General features: G+C 48.3%; 2 protein-coding genes across 2 annotated transcripts; one reads left to right on the top strand and one right to left on the bottom strand.

Moving 5' to 3' along the window:
- The first annotated feature begins 1,941 nt into the window (after positions 1–1,941).
- On the top strand, positions 1,942–8,724 carry LOC4351577 (uncharacterized). Its single transcript, XM_026022122.2, has 3 exons — positions 1,942–2,417; positions 6,377–8,061; positions 8,288–8,724. Exons 1-3 carry the CDS (start codon positions 1,942–1,944, stop codon positions 8,506–8,508), a joined length of 2,382 nt encoding a protein of 793 aa, XP_025877907.2. The 3' UTR covers positions 8,509–8,724.
- Positions 8,725–10,214: 1,490 nt separating this feature from the next.
- Positions 10,215–15,120, bottom strand: LOC4351578 (uncharacterized). Its single transcript, XM_015762751.2, has 3 exons — positions 14,638–15,120; positions 12,146–13,769; positions 10,215–11,582 (listed from the first exon to the last, which is right to left on the bottom strand). Exons 1-3 carry the CDS (start codon positions 15,005–15,007, stop codon positions 10,604–10,606), a joined length of 2,973 nt encoding a protein of 990 aa, XP_015618237.1. The 5' UTR covers positions 15,008–15,120; the 3' UTR covers positions 10,215–10,603.
- Positions 15,121–15,872: the final 752 nt, after the last annotated feature.

Here is a 15,872-nt window from a genome sequence, read left to right on the forward strand (position 1 = left end):
CAACATTTTAGAATCAATGCTCTACCAGCTATATAACAAAACTGCTCGAGTTTAATATCAGTTTTTGCAGTAACGGTGCTGCATGATTGGTAATACACTACTGCATATGCATAAAGAATGAACATGTCTGTGTCATGGGCTTACTGGACACTGTTTAAAAAAATGAGCACAGATTAACACAAGAGGAGTAAGAATAATAACTGTACTTGTCATGCAGGCCATATGTAAAGTTTCAGTCTGAAACATTTCTGCTGGTTCTGACTGAAAGACATCATCTACTTATCCAGATGACAGAGTAATGGAGCTGTTTGTTTCACTCTTAAAATTAAGATCATAGCATAAATTTCTTCTTCCTTGGATTGAATCTTGTCAGTGATTTCTGTTGTCCACAGGTTGTAGAATCATGCATAGAATCGTTTTTCTCATATGATTCAAAACTAAACCACATGCTGACATCTAGCAACAAGCATTCAGGAATATTGCCTGGCATGCACACGCTCACTTCCTCTGCTACTTCATTCTAATCAATCAGAAAAATTGGCACGATTGCTTGCTCACATATCTTACAAAGTTGGTAGAGGGAACTACACAAAAAGGCAACAAAAAAAGAACCTTTGTCATATGAATGTCCCATTTGGGGCTTCAAGATCAGACAAATCAGCTTACATTAGCCATGAAGATCCTAGGTCCACACATATAAATTTATTTCACTCCTATCTTCAGAAATGGTCCTAACACCCGCTTCATCCTTGTCTACATAAACTGTGTAAAACCACATAAACCAGAGCATATGCAATTCATGTTGAGTTAACAGCTCAAATCACAAAACAAATCAATGGAGACCATGTCATACCCTTGCTCCCTTCTCATTCCCTTCTCCACACAATTTGAAGAGATCAGTAGCAGTAGCCTCCTCCTATGGTCTCCTCAAGCAGAAGAAAATCCTCATGAGAATGCCAATATGTATGAATTTGATGCTGATCACTCTCATGATCAGATTCATCAAGATCATCAGTTCTTGGACATGATGGTCATCCAAGAATCTGCTAATGAATTTGATGGTAATCACTCTCATGATCAGATTCATCAAGATCATGAGTTCTTGGAAACGATGGTGATCCAAGAATCTGCTAATGAATTTGATGGTGATCACTCTCACGATCAGATTCATCAAGATCATGAGTTCTTGGAAATGATGGCAATCCAAGAATCTGCTAATGATTTGCTGCAACTGCAAGATGATTTCTCTGTCCCCAATGCTGATCCATTAGCAGCTAGCTTTGAATTTGATGAGAGATTAGCAGTGGCAGGGCACGAGAACGGCAACGTGGTGGCAACCCAGGAGGAGAGCGCAGGTGACCTTCTCCTCGCCGGCGCCATGGCCGTGGACGCCGGAGACGCTGTCCACGCCTCGGCGATCATGTCGAGGCTTGACGACCTCCTCGCCGACATCGCCGGCAGAAGAAGCTGTGAAGCAACAAGCCCGGTTGATCACCTGGCCTACTACTTCGCCCGAGGCCTCAAGCTCCGGATCTCCGGTGCGGCCACGCCGGCGTCGTCGCCGCCGCCGCCGGCGGCCAACTGGTCGTCGCCGGCGTACCGGATGCTGCAAGAGCTGACGCCTTTCGTCAAGTTCGCCCACTTCACCGCCAACCAGGCCATCCTCGAAGCCACGGCGGATGACCTCGACGTCCACGTCGTCGACTTCAACGTCGGCGAGGGCGTCCAGTGGTCGTCGCTCATGTCAGACCTCGCCGCCGCCGGCCGCCACCGCTGTTCCACCTCACGGACGTCATCACCTCCGGCGCCGGCACGCCCCGCACGGCCGATGCGCGGCGGTGGCTGTCGGAGTTCGCCGAGTCGCTGCACCTCCCCTTCCGCTACACCTCCCTCCACGTCCACGACGGCGACGATGACGACGAACTCCATCACGAGCTCGCCATGATCTGCAACGGCAGCTCATCACCACCGGTGATCCTCACATGCGACGACACGACGACGACGACGAACACGCCATTGCGCAGCAGGCTGAAGCTTCTCCTCCTCGGCACGATCACAATCCTTCAACCAAAGCTGGTGATCCTGATCGAGGACGAGCTATCCCGAATCAGCAAGAACCCACCATCACCGTCCCTCGCCGCGCCGCCGCCGTTCCCGGAGTTCTTCTCCGACGCGGTGGCCCACTTCACGGCGGTGATGGAGTCAACGGCGAGCTGCCTCGTGAGCTACGACGACGAGGCGTGGCTGAGCCTGAGGCGCGTGGGGGAGGAGGTGGTGGGGCCCAGGGTGGAGGACGCTGTGGGGAGGTATGGGTCACTGGCAGGTGGGGCCCAGATGATGGAAGGGCTCAGGGCTCGTGAGGTGAGCGGCTTCAGCGTTGCTCAGGGGAAGATGTTGGCTGGGCTCTTCGGTGGAGGGTTTGGGGTTGTGCATCAGGAGAAAGGGAGGCTCGCTCTCTGCTGGAAGTCCAGGCCTTTGATCTCAGTGTCTCTTTGGTGTCCCAAGTAGTTAAAAAAAAAAGAGGAGCAATGGTGCTCTTCTCCTCTTGCTTTTTGATTTTTCACACTCAGTAGTGTAGTGTCCTTTTAGTTGGGGATATCTTGTTCCACCAAAAAAAGTTTTGTAGTGAAGTTTTAAGTATGTTTTTTTAATATTGTTCTATGAATTATGTTGATGGTCATCTTGTACCTTATTATTGTTCTGTGGATTGCTTTCGTGGGTTACTTTGTCGTCATGAGGAATACTACAAAGGATTTAATATCAACATCTCTTATTGTACAAGTGGAGTCATCCATCTTCCATCCCCTCTCACAGCGCATACCGCACGTCCTTCCGCTTCTTCTCACGTCATGTGCATAACCACCATACGAATCAATGCTTTATTCTCAATCCACCTTCTCATTCTATATATCCCAATTTTATTTATATGGGCCTAGCTTGTTACAACTACAGACATAATCTTAATAAAGAAGCAAATATAGCTTCTTTTGCAATATTAAATTAGGGGAGATGGTAAGCATTTCCTTCAAAATGGCTTGAGCACAGGCTGGTGGCTAGCTCTTGGCAGTAGGGTTAAAAATAAACAATGAAAATCGCTTGGTTTTGATGAAATTTCGAGGCTTCGAGTCAACTTGAGTTAACAAACCATTTGGTAAACCAGTTAAATTCAAATTTATATTTTTAAATCAAATTACTCGTGTATTTGTACAAGACATATGTCATTAGAAAGGGATTGCCCTAAATAATACTCCCTCCGATCATGAATATTTGACGCTGTCGAGGAGTAATCCTCTCTAGCGGGAGATCGTGAGATCCCCTTTTGTGAGTTCGGCCGGAGGAGGAGGTGCACTCTGGGAGGTCGATTATCCGCGGTTAAAGCCACTAAAGCTTACACAAGCACAAGGATTATATAGATTCGGGCCGCTACGAAGCGTAATACCCTACTCCTGTGTGTGGGAATATAGATCGGAAGTACAAGAGTTCCTCTAGCTCCAGAGAGCTTGTCTCTCCTATTCTACTTTGATCGACTCTAGAACTGCACCAAGGACATCACCAACTTGAGGCTAGAGCTTGCCTTGGCTTCATTCAAGAAAACCATCCCCCCTTGTTTAGTGGGCACGGTCCTCCTTTTATAGTCTAAGGGGATACCACATGCACCGCCTCTACCTACTCTTCCATGGAGAAGGGAGGGGGGCACCCTCCCGTGGCCAATCCGCGGCCCGTGCCTTTGCCCGGAGGTTAAACCGCGGTTGGCCCTTTGGTGGGGCCCAGCGCCATCCTCCACCTGACACGGGGGACAGCCCTGCCATTCACTCTTAAACGAGCGAATGCCTTCGCCCGGAAGCCAAGCCACGGTTGGCCCTTTGGTGGGGCCCGGCGCCGTCCTCCACCTGACACGGGGGGGGGGGGGTGGGGGGGCAGCCCTGTCATTCGCTCTTAAATGAGCGCAGACCGGTGGCTGCCCTCCTCTCGTGGAGAGGAGTCCAGATGATGCCCCTGATGTGACAATACATAGCTACCTCCACTCCACCGGGGACAAAGGAGACGTGGGGCATGGCCGCGCGTCAATCGGATGTGACCGGTGACAGGCCGGTCACAGACCGGTTACGCCCGATTTGAGGCGGGCCAGTGGCGTGGCTCCACACGTCCGCCCTGACCGCACTAAATGCTTCGAGGGACGGTTGGGGCACCGCCCATTAATGACCGCCTAGCCTGGTCCCCCCTCGCCACATGGCAGCTGGGCAAGGGCCTTGGGTCCAGGCAGGGCAAGGGCCTGAGGGGCCTGACGTGGCACCCCGAGAGGCTGACATAGCACCCCGAGGGGCCTGACGCGCCACCCCGAGGCCCCCCAATTGTGTCCGCGCCTTGCGCGGTGCGAGGAGCGGGGGCTGGGCCAGGCTGTAGAGCCACGTATGAGGAAGTAAGGGAACTTTAGATTGCATCTTATCTTGTTCTTGCAGTGTTCTCTCGTTTGCATTGCAAGGATCATCAACCGCGCATCACGGTTGGTACGACATCGTTTGTGGTGTAGCGTTTGCACGGCGTCCTGGACTTGTTCTGGTTGGTAGCTCCGTCGCAAACGTCATACTCGATCAAAGCGAGAGTTATCCCCTCACCAGAAGATCGAGCCACGAGAGAGAGCGTCATCACAAAACCGGATACAATAGGTCCCCCAACTTACGAAACCGTTTAAATAAGGTCCCTCGGTAGTATTTGACCCCGGTTTTGGCTGAGGTGGCGCCTACGTGGCAAATTTGACTCGGTCTTCATCTGACGTGGCATTGACGTGGCGCTTACATGGCAATTTGATCCGAAAAATAATAAAACCTATGGGACCCACATGTCAGTTTCACATACACAATAATGGAAAAACGGTGGGCCCACGTGGACCCTACCTGTGATCCTCACTACCCCTCTCTCTATCCTCCCTCCTTCCTCCTCTCTCTATCCCCCCTCTCTCTCCAGCGGCGGCGGGCGGCACAGAGGGGCGGCGATGGAGCTGAGAGGCGGCAGGCGGTGGGTGGAGCGGCAGCGAGCGGCGGGAGGAACAGAGGGGCGGCGGGTAGAGCACGACGACGACCACTGCGGTGTTTCCGAAGACGACGACGACGACGCTCTGTCCAGAACTCGCGTCCGTCCTGTCCTCGCCCGTCCGCCGCGCCCCTCCTCGGCCGGCCGCCGCGCGCTGACCCTCATCGCTCGGCCGCTGCACGTCGCCTCTGGCTTCGGCTGCGTCGGCGGGAGAGAGAGAAGAGGGAGGCGTCGTGCCTGCACAAGGAGACAAAGACTCAACCGCCACGTCGCCGGCGTTTGCACCCGGCGTGAGCGAGGAGCCGGAGGAGGATAGCCCTTCCGCCGAGTCAACTGAGGAGCCATCCACCGCCGCCACCGCCGCCATCTCCCAGACCGTGGTCACCGTCAACGAGGGCCCCGCGGGAGCTCCCGGCCCCAAGGCCGCCGAGGAGGAGAGCGCACGGCGCTACCGCCATGCAACATGGCAGCCTCCCTGCCGCGGTGCCCCCTCGTCGCCGCCGCCGCCATCGCGTTAGCCTCCGGGGAGCGGCGGTAGTCGACGGAGAACGACCGCCCGACATACCGGGCGATGCGGCGGCCACCCCACTCCGGCGGCCGCCGCTCCCTCCCCGCCCCACACCGGCCGCCGCCGCTCCCTCCTCGCCCCACTCCGTCCGCCGCCGCTCCTTGCCCGCCCCACTCCGGCCGCCGCCACTCCCTCCCCGCCCCACTCCGGCCGCCGCCGCTCCGTCCCGCGCGCTCCAGCTGGAGAGAGAGGAGGGAGAGAGAGGATAGAGAGAGAAGGGGTAGTGTCCTAGTGTGGACGACAGGTGGGGTCCACGTGGGCCCCACCTTTTTTTATTATTGTGTATGTGAAACTGACATGTGGGTCCCATAGGTTTTATTATTTTTCAGACCGAATTGCCACGTAAGCGACACGTCAATGCCACGTCAGATGAAAACCGAGTCAAATTTGTTACGTAGGTGCCACCTCAGCCAAAACCAGGGTCAAATATTGCCGAGAGATCTTATTTAAACGGTTTCGTAAGTTGGGGGACCTGTTGTATCCGGTTTTGCGATCAAGGGACTAAAACCAGACTGGGCGACAAATAGAGGGACCCAAAGTGAACTTATTCCAAAATCTGAAGCAGAGGGCCTTTACGCCTTGCGCATATCCGGCTGCCGCCCGGGTGGGCTCCGTTTGTCAGTGGTTGCGTGTGGCCGACGCGCAAGTTCTGGGCTATGGCGTCTGAACTGGGCCTGCATGGGCCGCCAGGCCTTACTCCGACCTGGCAGCAACCTCGAAGTTTCTAGAAGTTTCTAGGCTTCTCTTCCTCTACCCGTTTCCGTCTGTGCTGTGTAGCGGTGACCGTAGCATCGCCGCCGTTATAACGCCGGCCATCAACTTGCGCGTTACTCCACCGAGACCGAGGTCGAGACGAGATATAAACCCTCCCCACCTAGACCCCCGCAAGCCTCCGACTCCGAGCCCCTCCTCCTCCTCCCAATCCCTCGATCGCCACCACCCACCACCATTCGCGCGCCATGGCCGAAGGGGGCTCGCCGCCGCGTGCTCCGGCGAGCACGGAGGATGGCGGCGGAGCTCCGACGGGAAAGGGGCCGGGAGGAGCTGCTTCTTCACCACCGGCACCGCCTCCGACGACCAAGCAGGGAGGCACTCCTCCGCCGCGGGCTCCGACGGGCAAGGGGCCAGGAGGAGCTGCTTCTTCACCACCGGCACCGCCTCCGACGACCAAGCAGGGAGGCACTCCTCCGCCGCGGGCTCCGACGGGCAGGGGGGAGACGCACCACAGCCGCGGGATGCCAATCAGGGAGGCACCCCGACTCCGATGGTCAAGGGGGGAGGCGCTGCGTCACCACCACCGCCGGGAGCTCATCATCTGACTACCAAGGAGGAGGAGGAGGACGCGCAGCGGGATCGGGATCGGGCTCGGGACGAGGACGACGAGGCTCCTGCACGGCGCTGCTCGTGGGTCATACTGCAAGCCGTAACCCGCGTCAAGGATCTCCCACCCGGAGAAGATTTGGCGTTCAAGTCGGAGAAGCCACCCGGCACCAGCGTCCTCTACGTCGACAAGGCCATCGGCTTCTTCAACTTCGTCGTACCTCGCGCCAAGCCCTTCTCCGTGAACCTGTCACGCCCAAGACCAACCACTCCCCTCGTCGTCGCCGTACACGGGTCTGGAATGGTCGTCGCCTCCGCCTTCAACGGCGTGCGCTACTTCTGCGACGCGCACACACGAGTCGCCACCATGATTCCGCCAATCCCCCCCATGGAGCCAAGCCTCATTCCCCCAGTCATAAGCATCGGCGTCGTCCAAGATCCGATTCGACCAGACTACACTATGGTTGCTTGCCTCGTTTGCACCAATTCGAGCCCGCAGTTCATGGAGCTGCGCTGCTGGACTTACACCTCAGGTTCCCAGTGGGTTGTCAAGCCCCTTACCAACTGCTTGCAACACCCAGTTTGGGGCAGTCAAGGCGGTGTGCTAAGCCATATGAACAAGATTTGGTTCGTCGACCTGCCCTTGGGACTTCTTTTCTGCGATCCGTTCATTGAGAAGCCCAAGCTGACTTATGTGGCTCTTCCGGAAGGCTGCCTTATGCTGGTCCCCGACATCAGATCGCGTCACAATCTTGAGAAGCGGCGTTGCGTCAAGATCAGCCAAGACAAGATATGCTACGTTCAGTTAGATGAAGGAGAGGCTTGCTTATGGAGTTTACTCTATTCTGAGAGTGAGAGCCCCGAGTGGCAGCTTGAGTACAAGGCACCTCTTGCGGACATATGGGGCGACAAGATCTACAAGACCTCCGGGCTGACGCCGGGCAAAGTTCCTGCCATTGCTATGATTGACCCGACAGACTGTGCTGTACTATACTTTATAGAACAAGATGTGCTGTTCTCTTTTGACATACGTTCCAAGAGAGTTTTGATGTCCAAGAGCTTGGAGATGCGCACTGACTTCTGTTACCCATCACAATTTCTTCACTCCTGGCTCTTACCATCAAACATGTTTGAGGAAAATGGTATGTTGTCTGAACTCTGAACCAGATGCAAATTTTACTCAACATTGATGGTTGATGCATATGTGCCCTTGCAACACCTAGGAGGCTAGGATTGATATGTAGCCTTACAATATACCTAGGATTAATTTGACACTGGTTTCCTTTATGATATTACACTGTGATTCAAATGGCTTGTATGTGTTGAATGGAGTCAATGGACAACTGAATTGGAACCAAAATTTTTCAGGTCCTGTGGAAAGTGACAAGTTGCCGAGCAATGACTTAGATGAACAGTCTGACAGTGATGATGATGAAGAGTCCGATAATGAAGATGATGAGGATGAAGAACATGGTCGTCAAAATTCTTGGGTCTGTGCTCAAGAGGTCATCAGTTCTGGGCAAGCTGCCTGGGAATACTTCGAGTCGCAGCTTGAAGCTGTACAAGGTAACCAGGATGGTGAACAATGAGCAAGTGAATATGTTCAAGAACAGAAGCTCTCTGCTTGCTGAGAGCTTGCTGAAAAACTAACCTGTCAGTAGTATGTTGATTTCTTATTTCTGAGTCAATGCTCTGTTTTCTGACAATGCCAATGTTCTGTTGGTTTTTGATAGTATTATCATGTGATGAGATGACATTGTCCCAATTCAGTGGTTGAATTCTACAAGTGACCTACTGTTCACTTAGTTTGTCCATGCGTTTTCGATAAATTTGCATTTCAATTCAAGCTTCTTTACGTTGTACCGAAGCGATATATGCAGATTGTCCTGAATTTAATTTGTATGCAATATTTAGTCACTGAAGTATAGGGAAAAGGATCAGTTTCTGACAGAAAGATTAATATGTAGTATCTTGAGATTAGTCCTGAATTGTTATAAAAAGTCACTTGCAAGGAGCCAATTCCAGTTGTTAAGTTTCTGTTGATGTACGCTTAAACTGTTAAGCTTCTGCTTGGTCAGTCCTGAATTGATATGCACTTCAATTGTTAAGTTCTGTTGCTCTTTTGGATAATTCAAGATGTTACATATTCTTCCAGCTAAGAATTTCAGTGTGGACATGTGCAATGGTTGTGCTTAGATTTTGTGACCTGAACACATCCTTCTTTTTCCTTTTTGGACATAGAAGGTGGGTACCATTTGCTTTGTTTATTTGAATGTAGTCAAATTTGTGCTTAGATAATTTGGTAGCTTATGCATCAACTCATTACTAACTAAATACAGTGATCTTCTGAGATTGTGTTTTGTTGAAATAAGTGGGAGACTTGAAGGTTCAAAGCAGAACTGCAGCAATGAAACACCAACTGACTTAACCTGAACTCATTTTCTGTTGATATGACTTAACCTGAACTCATTTTCTGTTTATATGCGTTCATAATCTGCTTTGTTTTGTGTAAAGTGGATTTGTTTTAGTCAAACTGGTTAGGTACTCTTACAGTCTTATTTCCCTTGATTGAATTCATTTACATGTGTTGTGCAAAGCTCTAGTGGAGATAATTGAAGAAGTGAGAAACTTGAGGTTCTTCGCGAATCCACAATGTCTGAATGTTACCTGGATGCCTGTGCTTCCTATCTTATGTCTTTGTTGTACAAACATTAGTCTATGCACTTTTCATTTTTTATGTCTGTTCTTGTATACTTCCCCCATTTCATATTAAAACTCGTTTTGATTTTTTTTTCTTAGTGATCAAATTTATAGAAAAGTTTAGTAACATCTAAAATACTAAATTAACTTCATTAAATCTAACATTGAATATATATTTTATAATATGTTTCTTTTATGTTGAAAATGTTTCTATGTTTTTTTCATAAATTTAGTCAAAGTTAAAAAATAGTTTGACTGGGAAAAAGTCAAAACGACTTATAATATGAAACAGAGGGAGTAGTAAATACATGTCGGTTCATTCCTTTTGAGGTTTTTCTAAATAGGCCTTTAGGTGATAAACCATTCCTCAAAAAAAAAAAAGGACAAGGAGGGGTGGCAAAGAAATCATTAACCCACTATTTGTACGTGCCGGGTAAATTTTGATAGGTCAGCAGATGGATTCCAACTACATACCCTTTCTGGAGCTTCTATTGCGGTGGTTAAGCGTGGAAATATAACAATTTATGAATAACTATCGACAGTTCGACACGCATAAAACGAGAGAACAATATATGGCGTCAAATGCGAGGGAAAATTCAAAAAAGAATCGGACTAATCCATCTTCTTATTGCCATGTACCCTCTGCAGAGCAAATGATAATAACATCTTGGTTAAAAACTTCCAAGCGTTCAGGTTCCAGAATTCCTCCTTATTATAACTCTAGAACTCTAGACTTTGTTAACCATATGACATCATAAGCATTCTCCCTCAACTGGGGAGAACAAAAGAATGCTACTTTGTTAGATGACTCCTGCCGATATTATAGCAGCTGAACCTACAGTTGACAGATAACCATAGGAGTGCCATTTTGTTTGGTGTATGATTCATCCAAACAAGGAACACTCTGCTTTCAGAATGTTACCAGGCTAATGCTGCAATTTGGGGATGAAAGCAGCAAGTCAGCATTGATGCATACAACAGATTTCAGTTGTGCAACTTTGAGGTCCGTGCTTTTTGCAAGCTGCCCAAGACGCTCTCAACTAGCTTACCCTTCTCTGTATCTTCTTCCGAGTCTGACACGAAAGAGTACTGTTTATGCTGTGGCCTTGTAGGCTTCGGTGCATTTCCTCCGGTCAGATTGTCAAGATAGCCATGGTCACTCCTTGAACAATCAACAAGCCCATCAATGTCTTGAGTTTTTTTGCTAGAGACATCCTTACTATTGTGCCAGGAATCAATAATTTGGAGGAGCGAGCTTGCTTCAGCCTCTTTTCTAGGCTGCTGGTCTGCATGGTTCTCATCCTCTGAAAAATCATCATCTGAAAGAGTAGGAGGACGGTAGCACATTTCTTTGTCAACAGTTTGCACAGTTTCAGTGGTAGCAGATACAGGACCAAGTTCCTCCCAAACAAAGTCATCGCCATTACTTTGATTTCCATTGCCCTTGCTGCCAGCTTGGCCATTTCCGTTTTCTGCAGGTAGAACCCTTGGAAATTTTACTCTCACACCAGGCATAATCTGCAACAGGGACTTAAGGTCTGGATATCCAAGCTTTTGAGGGTCTAGCTCATATCCATGCTTCTGAGCAAAACGAAGCTTGAAAATGCTGATGTTAAAACCATATTCATATTCCAGAAGAAGGTCCTTTAACAGCTTGTGACAGTCCGACAAAGTTTCCTCCCTAGGGAGAGGACTGTTTGTGCTTTGATCACCAGTGTATTTGCCCGGCAATGGCTTCCCATTGGAAAACAGAGAACTGAGACCATCAAACTTCCTGGAGTTCGATGGAATGCATGTTCTCTTGTGAGGAAGGGTAAGACGAAACGGAAAATACCTGGAAGGGGTTTCTTCAACCCATTTCTTCTCTGAAACTAAAATATTCACCAGCTGATGGAGATCTTTCTCAGCTAGGCCTTTCAGAGGCCAACAATCTAATTTGTGCAATTGATGCACTAACTCCTCCCTGATCACGAAAATGTAATCATGTCAGTAAGATTCTCTCGAAGGGACAAGCCAAAAATGATTTATCAAATCATCTCATAAGAATCCGGGTTAGAATTATTTTTTTCGCCCGGCAATTAGTACTCGTCTTCTAGTGTACCCAAACAGACATGCTCATAGGAAGTTGAAGTAAAAGGAAAAACTAATACTTCTATAGACTTACAGGCATTCCAGCTACAAACTAAATGAACCATCTGGGCAATAACAGTTATTTCAACTTGCTCATAACACACTATATCAAGCTACACACATAAACCAAAGTTTTTGATCTGTCACAAACACACTCAGAATTGTCTTGCTGACATCAGAGTAGAAAACTCAGCTTTGCGAGTTATTTTCTTCTCACTAATTGACAGGCTGATACTCAGTAGACCTACATATTTCTTCTGGTATGGAAAGAAATACAAGAACACCATGTTACATTATTGGAAATCTTTTATCAGGTCAAAAAATTTTGGTATGCAAAGTAAGGTCTAGAACTAACCAGAAGGCATTAATTAATGTATAAAGGCATAAAAATCTTACCTTGTCTTTGCTTTTGAAACAAGCTCAGAACCAAGGGGCTTTGATAGCTGTTGCTGCAAAACATCCCAGAAGAAAGATTTTGTGAATATTTCATGAACCTCCTCTTCTCCACTTCCACAAGCTGAAACCTTCAAGGATTCAGGTCCTTTTAGTGAGTCTGTGCTTGCTTCATCAATCACATTTCTATTGGCTGTAACATTATCTGCATCTGATTTTCCAAATTTCAACCACCCTGTTACCCAGCTAAATAAACCCTTATCCATTTTGGAAATACCATCTCCTTTCTCAGCTTTGTCCACGGAAACAGATACAGATCTATCACATGGTTCTGAATTTGATGTATCCCTTTCTAATGATCTCATATCATCCACATGCTTTAACTTTTTAGAGCGGTCATCATGAGATGAAGTTGATGCACTGCCTGTTGTCACACTGTCAGATCCGTCTGTGCTGCCATTTCGACAAGATTTTTTATAGACTCTCTTCAAAAGTCTCCGATGCTCATTAGCATTATGCTCTTGCTGAGGAGATTGGGCATCACCAACCACTACAGTGGAAGTACTTTCAAGATGGGAAACTTCAGACTTGGCACTCTCAGGGCCTTTCCACAATAGCCAGATCCTTTTGAATAGCCCTTCCTTGTTAACATTGTCTTCCACCCCTGAGGAAGAGGGAATTCCAGAGGCAGTCGTAGGATCAACTTCCTTGTGGTCCTCTGGTGATTCTATCTGTGCATTCAAGTTGGCAGCTGGGTGCTCCTTTTGATCCTCAGGTAACACATCTGATCGGGAAGATAAGACAGCAAATGTAGGTGGATTCTCGCTTGCAGTCTGCAGCTTCTTGGCAATATTTTGAGAAGAATTTTCGGTCTTAGCATTCTTTTCAGAAAAAGAAGTCGACACAGGGAGTGGAGGTGGCTTGTCATTGTGTATTGCTCGATTCAAGTTATTGTCCCCGACATTACTTTCAGTTGAACTCTCAAAATTTTGTTTGTCAGGACCCATCAATTTTCTGTTGGCTGCAACTACACATGGCTGGTTTGCACCAACTGGAGGACTAATAAATTCCACAAAATTTGGCAGCGATTGGAGAAGGCAAGAGAACTTCTTGTGGCCAAAAAAATCATTTCCCAGATAAATATTTTTCTTTTTAAGCTCTAGTCGGAGGTCTGACAGATTCACTCCATTAGGATATGATTTTAGTACCTGCTGGATCGCATTAACCACATATTTGGGGATTGAACCATGCTTGAGATCAGATGGTACTACAACGAGTTCCTCGGGTTCTGTGTCTACAAAGGGATCATCCAGGGCTCCTTTATAGTGACCATACCAAGAACCAGCTAAACCATCAGGTGGGTGGTTAAAACGTTTAGGTGAGAAATCCTCCCCTTTCACTAGAGCTTCCCAGGGCCACATGATTGTTGCTGCACTACAGAGTACACTGGTGGTAGCAGTACCAGGAGAAGCAAGCAGTATGTTATAGTTGCTCATTCGCAGGCGATGCAAAATGTTTGCAAAGTCTTTATCCCCAGATATAAGGAAAAAATGGGCTGGTGGGGGATTCTGTGCGATCCAATAGACAAGATCAGCCATAAATGACCGATCAGAACTATTCTTTCCACCTACATCACGGCAATAGCATTATTAGCAGAACAAGAAGAAACCAAAATACATCATAAGAAAATGAATGCACGAAAAAAATAATGGAGGTGACAGAATGCTAAGTTTTCACTGTTAACATAAGTAGTGCTAATGAGAAGCGCTAATGCTGCTAATTCACCATTTTTAGGAACAAACATCCAAGCACATTCAACTGTCATCTACGGCAGTGAGACCGTCCAACTAACCACCTGATATTGGAGTCACCGAAAGTGTATTAAACTCGACAACACTGCTCGGGCACTACCTAATAATTTACCCATCAAAAACAACAAGAACCACATAACTTAACTACATCAGGAATTAAAAAAGAAAATATTCATAGAGATCTTTTTCCCCAATATCCATGATGAAAATGAAATGGTCCTGATCATCTAGCAATTTGAAGCTAATTGACACCAAAATCAAGTAAACATTAACCAAATAGATTTATTTTATTTTGTGCTTCACTAGAAAAATTAGCCGACAAATCTGAGCCCATGACAAAAAAAAATGTGTAGCCTTTGTAAGGCTAAACAGAAGGAGAGCATAGCTCTTGTACTCCGCATCATTCATCCCTATGAGCTACCCATGATCCATTTCTACACAAAAAGGAATGATCAATTGCTCATTAACCCTCTAATAATATGGAAACTCATATCAATCACTCCTCCAGCAACGCATAATCCAGAGAAATACGCACTAGGGCGCATCACTCGTAGCAAAGGCGACAATACCATTTCCTAATTCATGATTACATCTCTAGAGACGAAGAACAACTCAAAGAGGATACGTGTCAAAAATCAGAACCGCAGGGGGGGATCGAAGTGGGGAAAGGAGAGCGGACGCAACTGTTGGGGACGTGGGAGATGGAGACGCCGGTGGCGACGAGGTCCTCCTGGGACGGCCGGGCGAGCTGGACGACGTCCCCGAAGGCGGTGATGGAGAGCGGGCCGCGGATGCCGGCGGCGCGGAGCGCGGCGGTGACGCGCGGGGCGACGCGGCCGGGGTTGACGCCGTTGGGGAGGTTGCAGTTCTCGAAGTCCCACCACACGGACACCTTCACCGCCTTGCTCTCCTCCTCCTCCTGCTGCTGCTGCTGGTAGGGTCCCCGCCGCCCCACGCCGCCTGCCCCGGCGGCGGCCGAGCTGAGGAGGCGGCTGCTGCTGGGGCCGCAGTGGCGGCGGACGGGGATGCGGCGGAGGAGCACGAGCTGGGACATGGCCGCTGCGGGTGGTGGGTGGGGTTTGGATCGGCGGGGGCCGGGGTCTCTCGCCGGCGGCGCAGGCGGTGGCGGCGGCGGGTGGGCTGTGCAGTTGGGCGCAGGGTTTTAACAAAAACCCTCTTCATTTTTTTTCTCATAAGAATTTTCTGCGTGGGCCGGAGGGCACAGGCTAGGGTGAAGCCTGATGGGCCTTATTTTTTGCGTGCCACGTGGCGGCCCATCGGCTTGCTTATTCCGCGGATCACGCAGTTTCGCAGTACGCAGAACACAAGCAATAAATTGGATTAGATTGGATTAACAGAGTTTTGTTTGATTGCATGTTTTAAAACATCAAGCATGTTTTGGCAGTCACTACCAATAACTAAGTTTGCGTTTTTTTTGTTGGGAAATATGGAGATTAGTTTTAGTTCTGCTTTATTTTTGGAGTGTCATGTAACTTTGTAGATTTATAACCTATATGCTACTATAAATTTTGCAAAAAGAAATGCATGTATATAACCTTTTATGTGGTACTACTATGTAATAGATGAGTGCTCGTTACTAAGGTTTGGTTTAGTTCCCAAAAGTTTTTTCTAAAAACATCATATCGAATCTTTGGACAGATGTATGGAGCATTAAATATAGATTAAAGAAACTAATTGCACAGTTAGGGGGAAAATCGCGAGATGAATATTTTAAGTCTAATTAGTCCATGATTAGCCATAAAGTGCTACAGTAACCCACATGTGCTAATGATGGATTAATTAGGCTCAAAAGATTCATCTCACGGTTTCCAGGAGAGTTATGAAATTAGTTTCTTCATTCGTGTCCGAAAACCCCTTCCGATATCCGGTCAAATATCTAATATGACACCCACAAATTT

Source organism: Oryza sativa, chromosome 12 (genome assembly GCF_034140825.1).
Source record: "Oryza sativa Japonica Group chromosome 12, ASM3414082v1".
Classification (NCBI taxonomy): domain Eukaryota; kingdom Viridiplantae; phylum Streptophyta; class Magnoliopsida; order Poales; family Poaceae; genus Oryza; species Oryza sativa.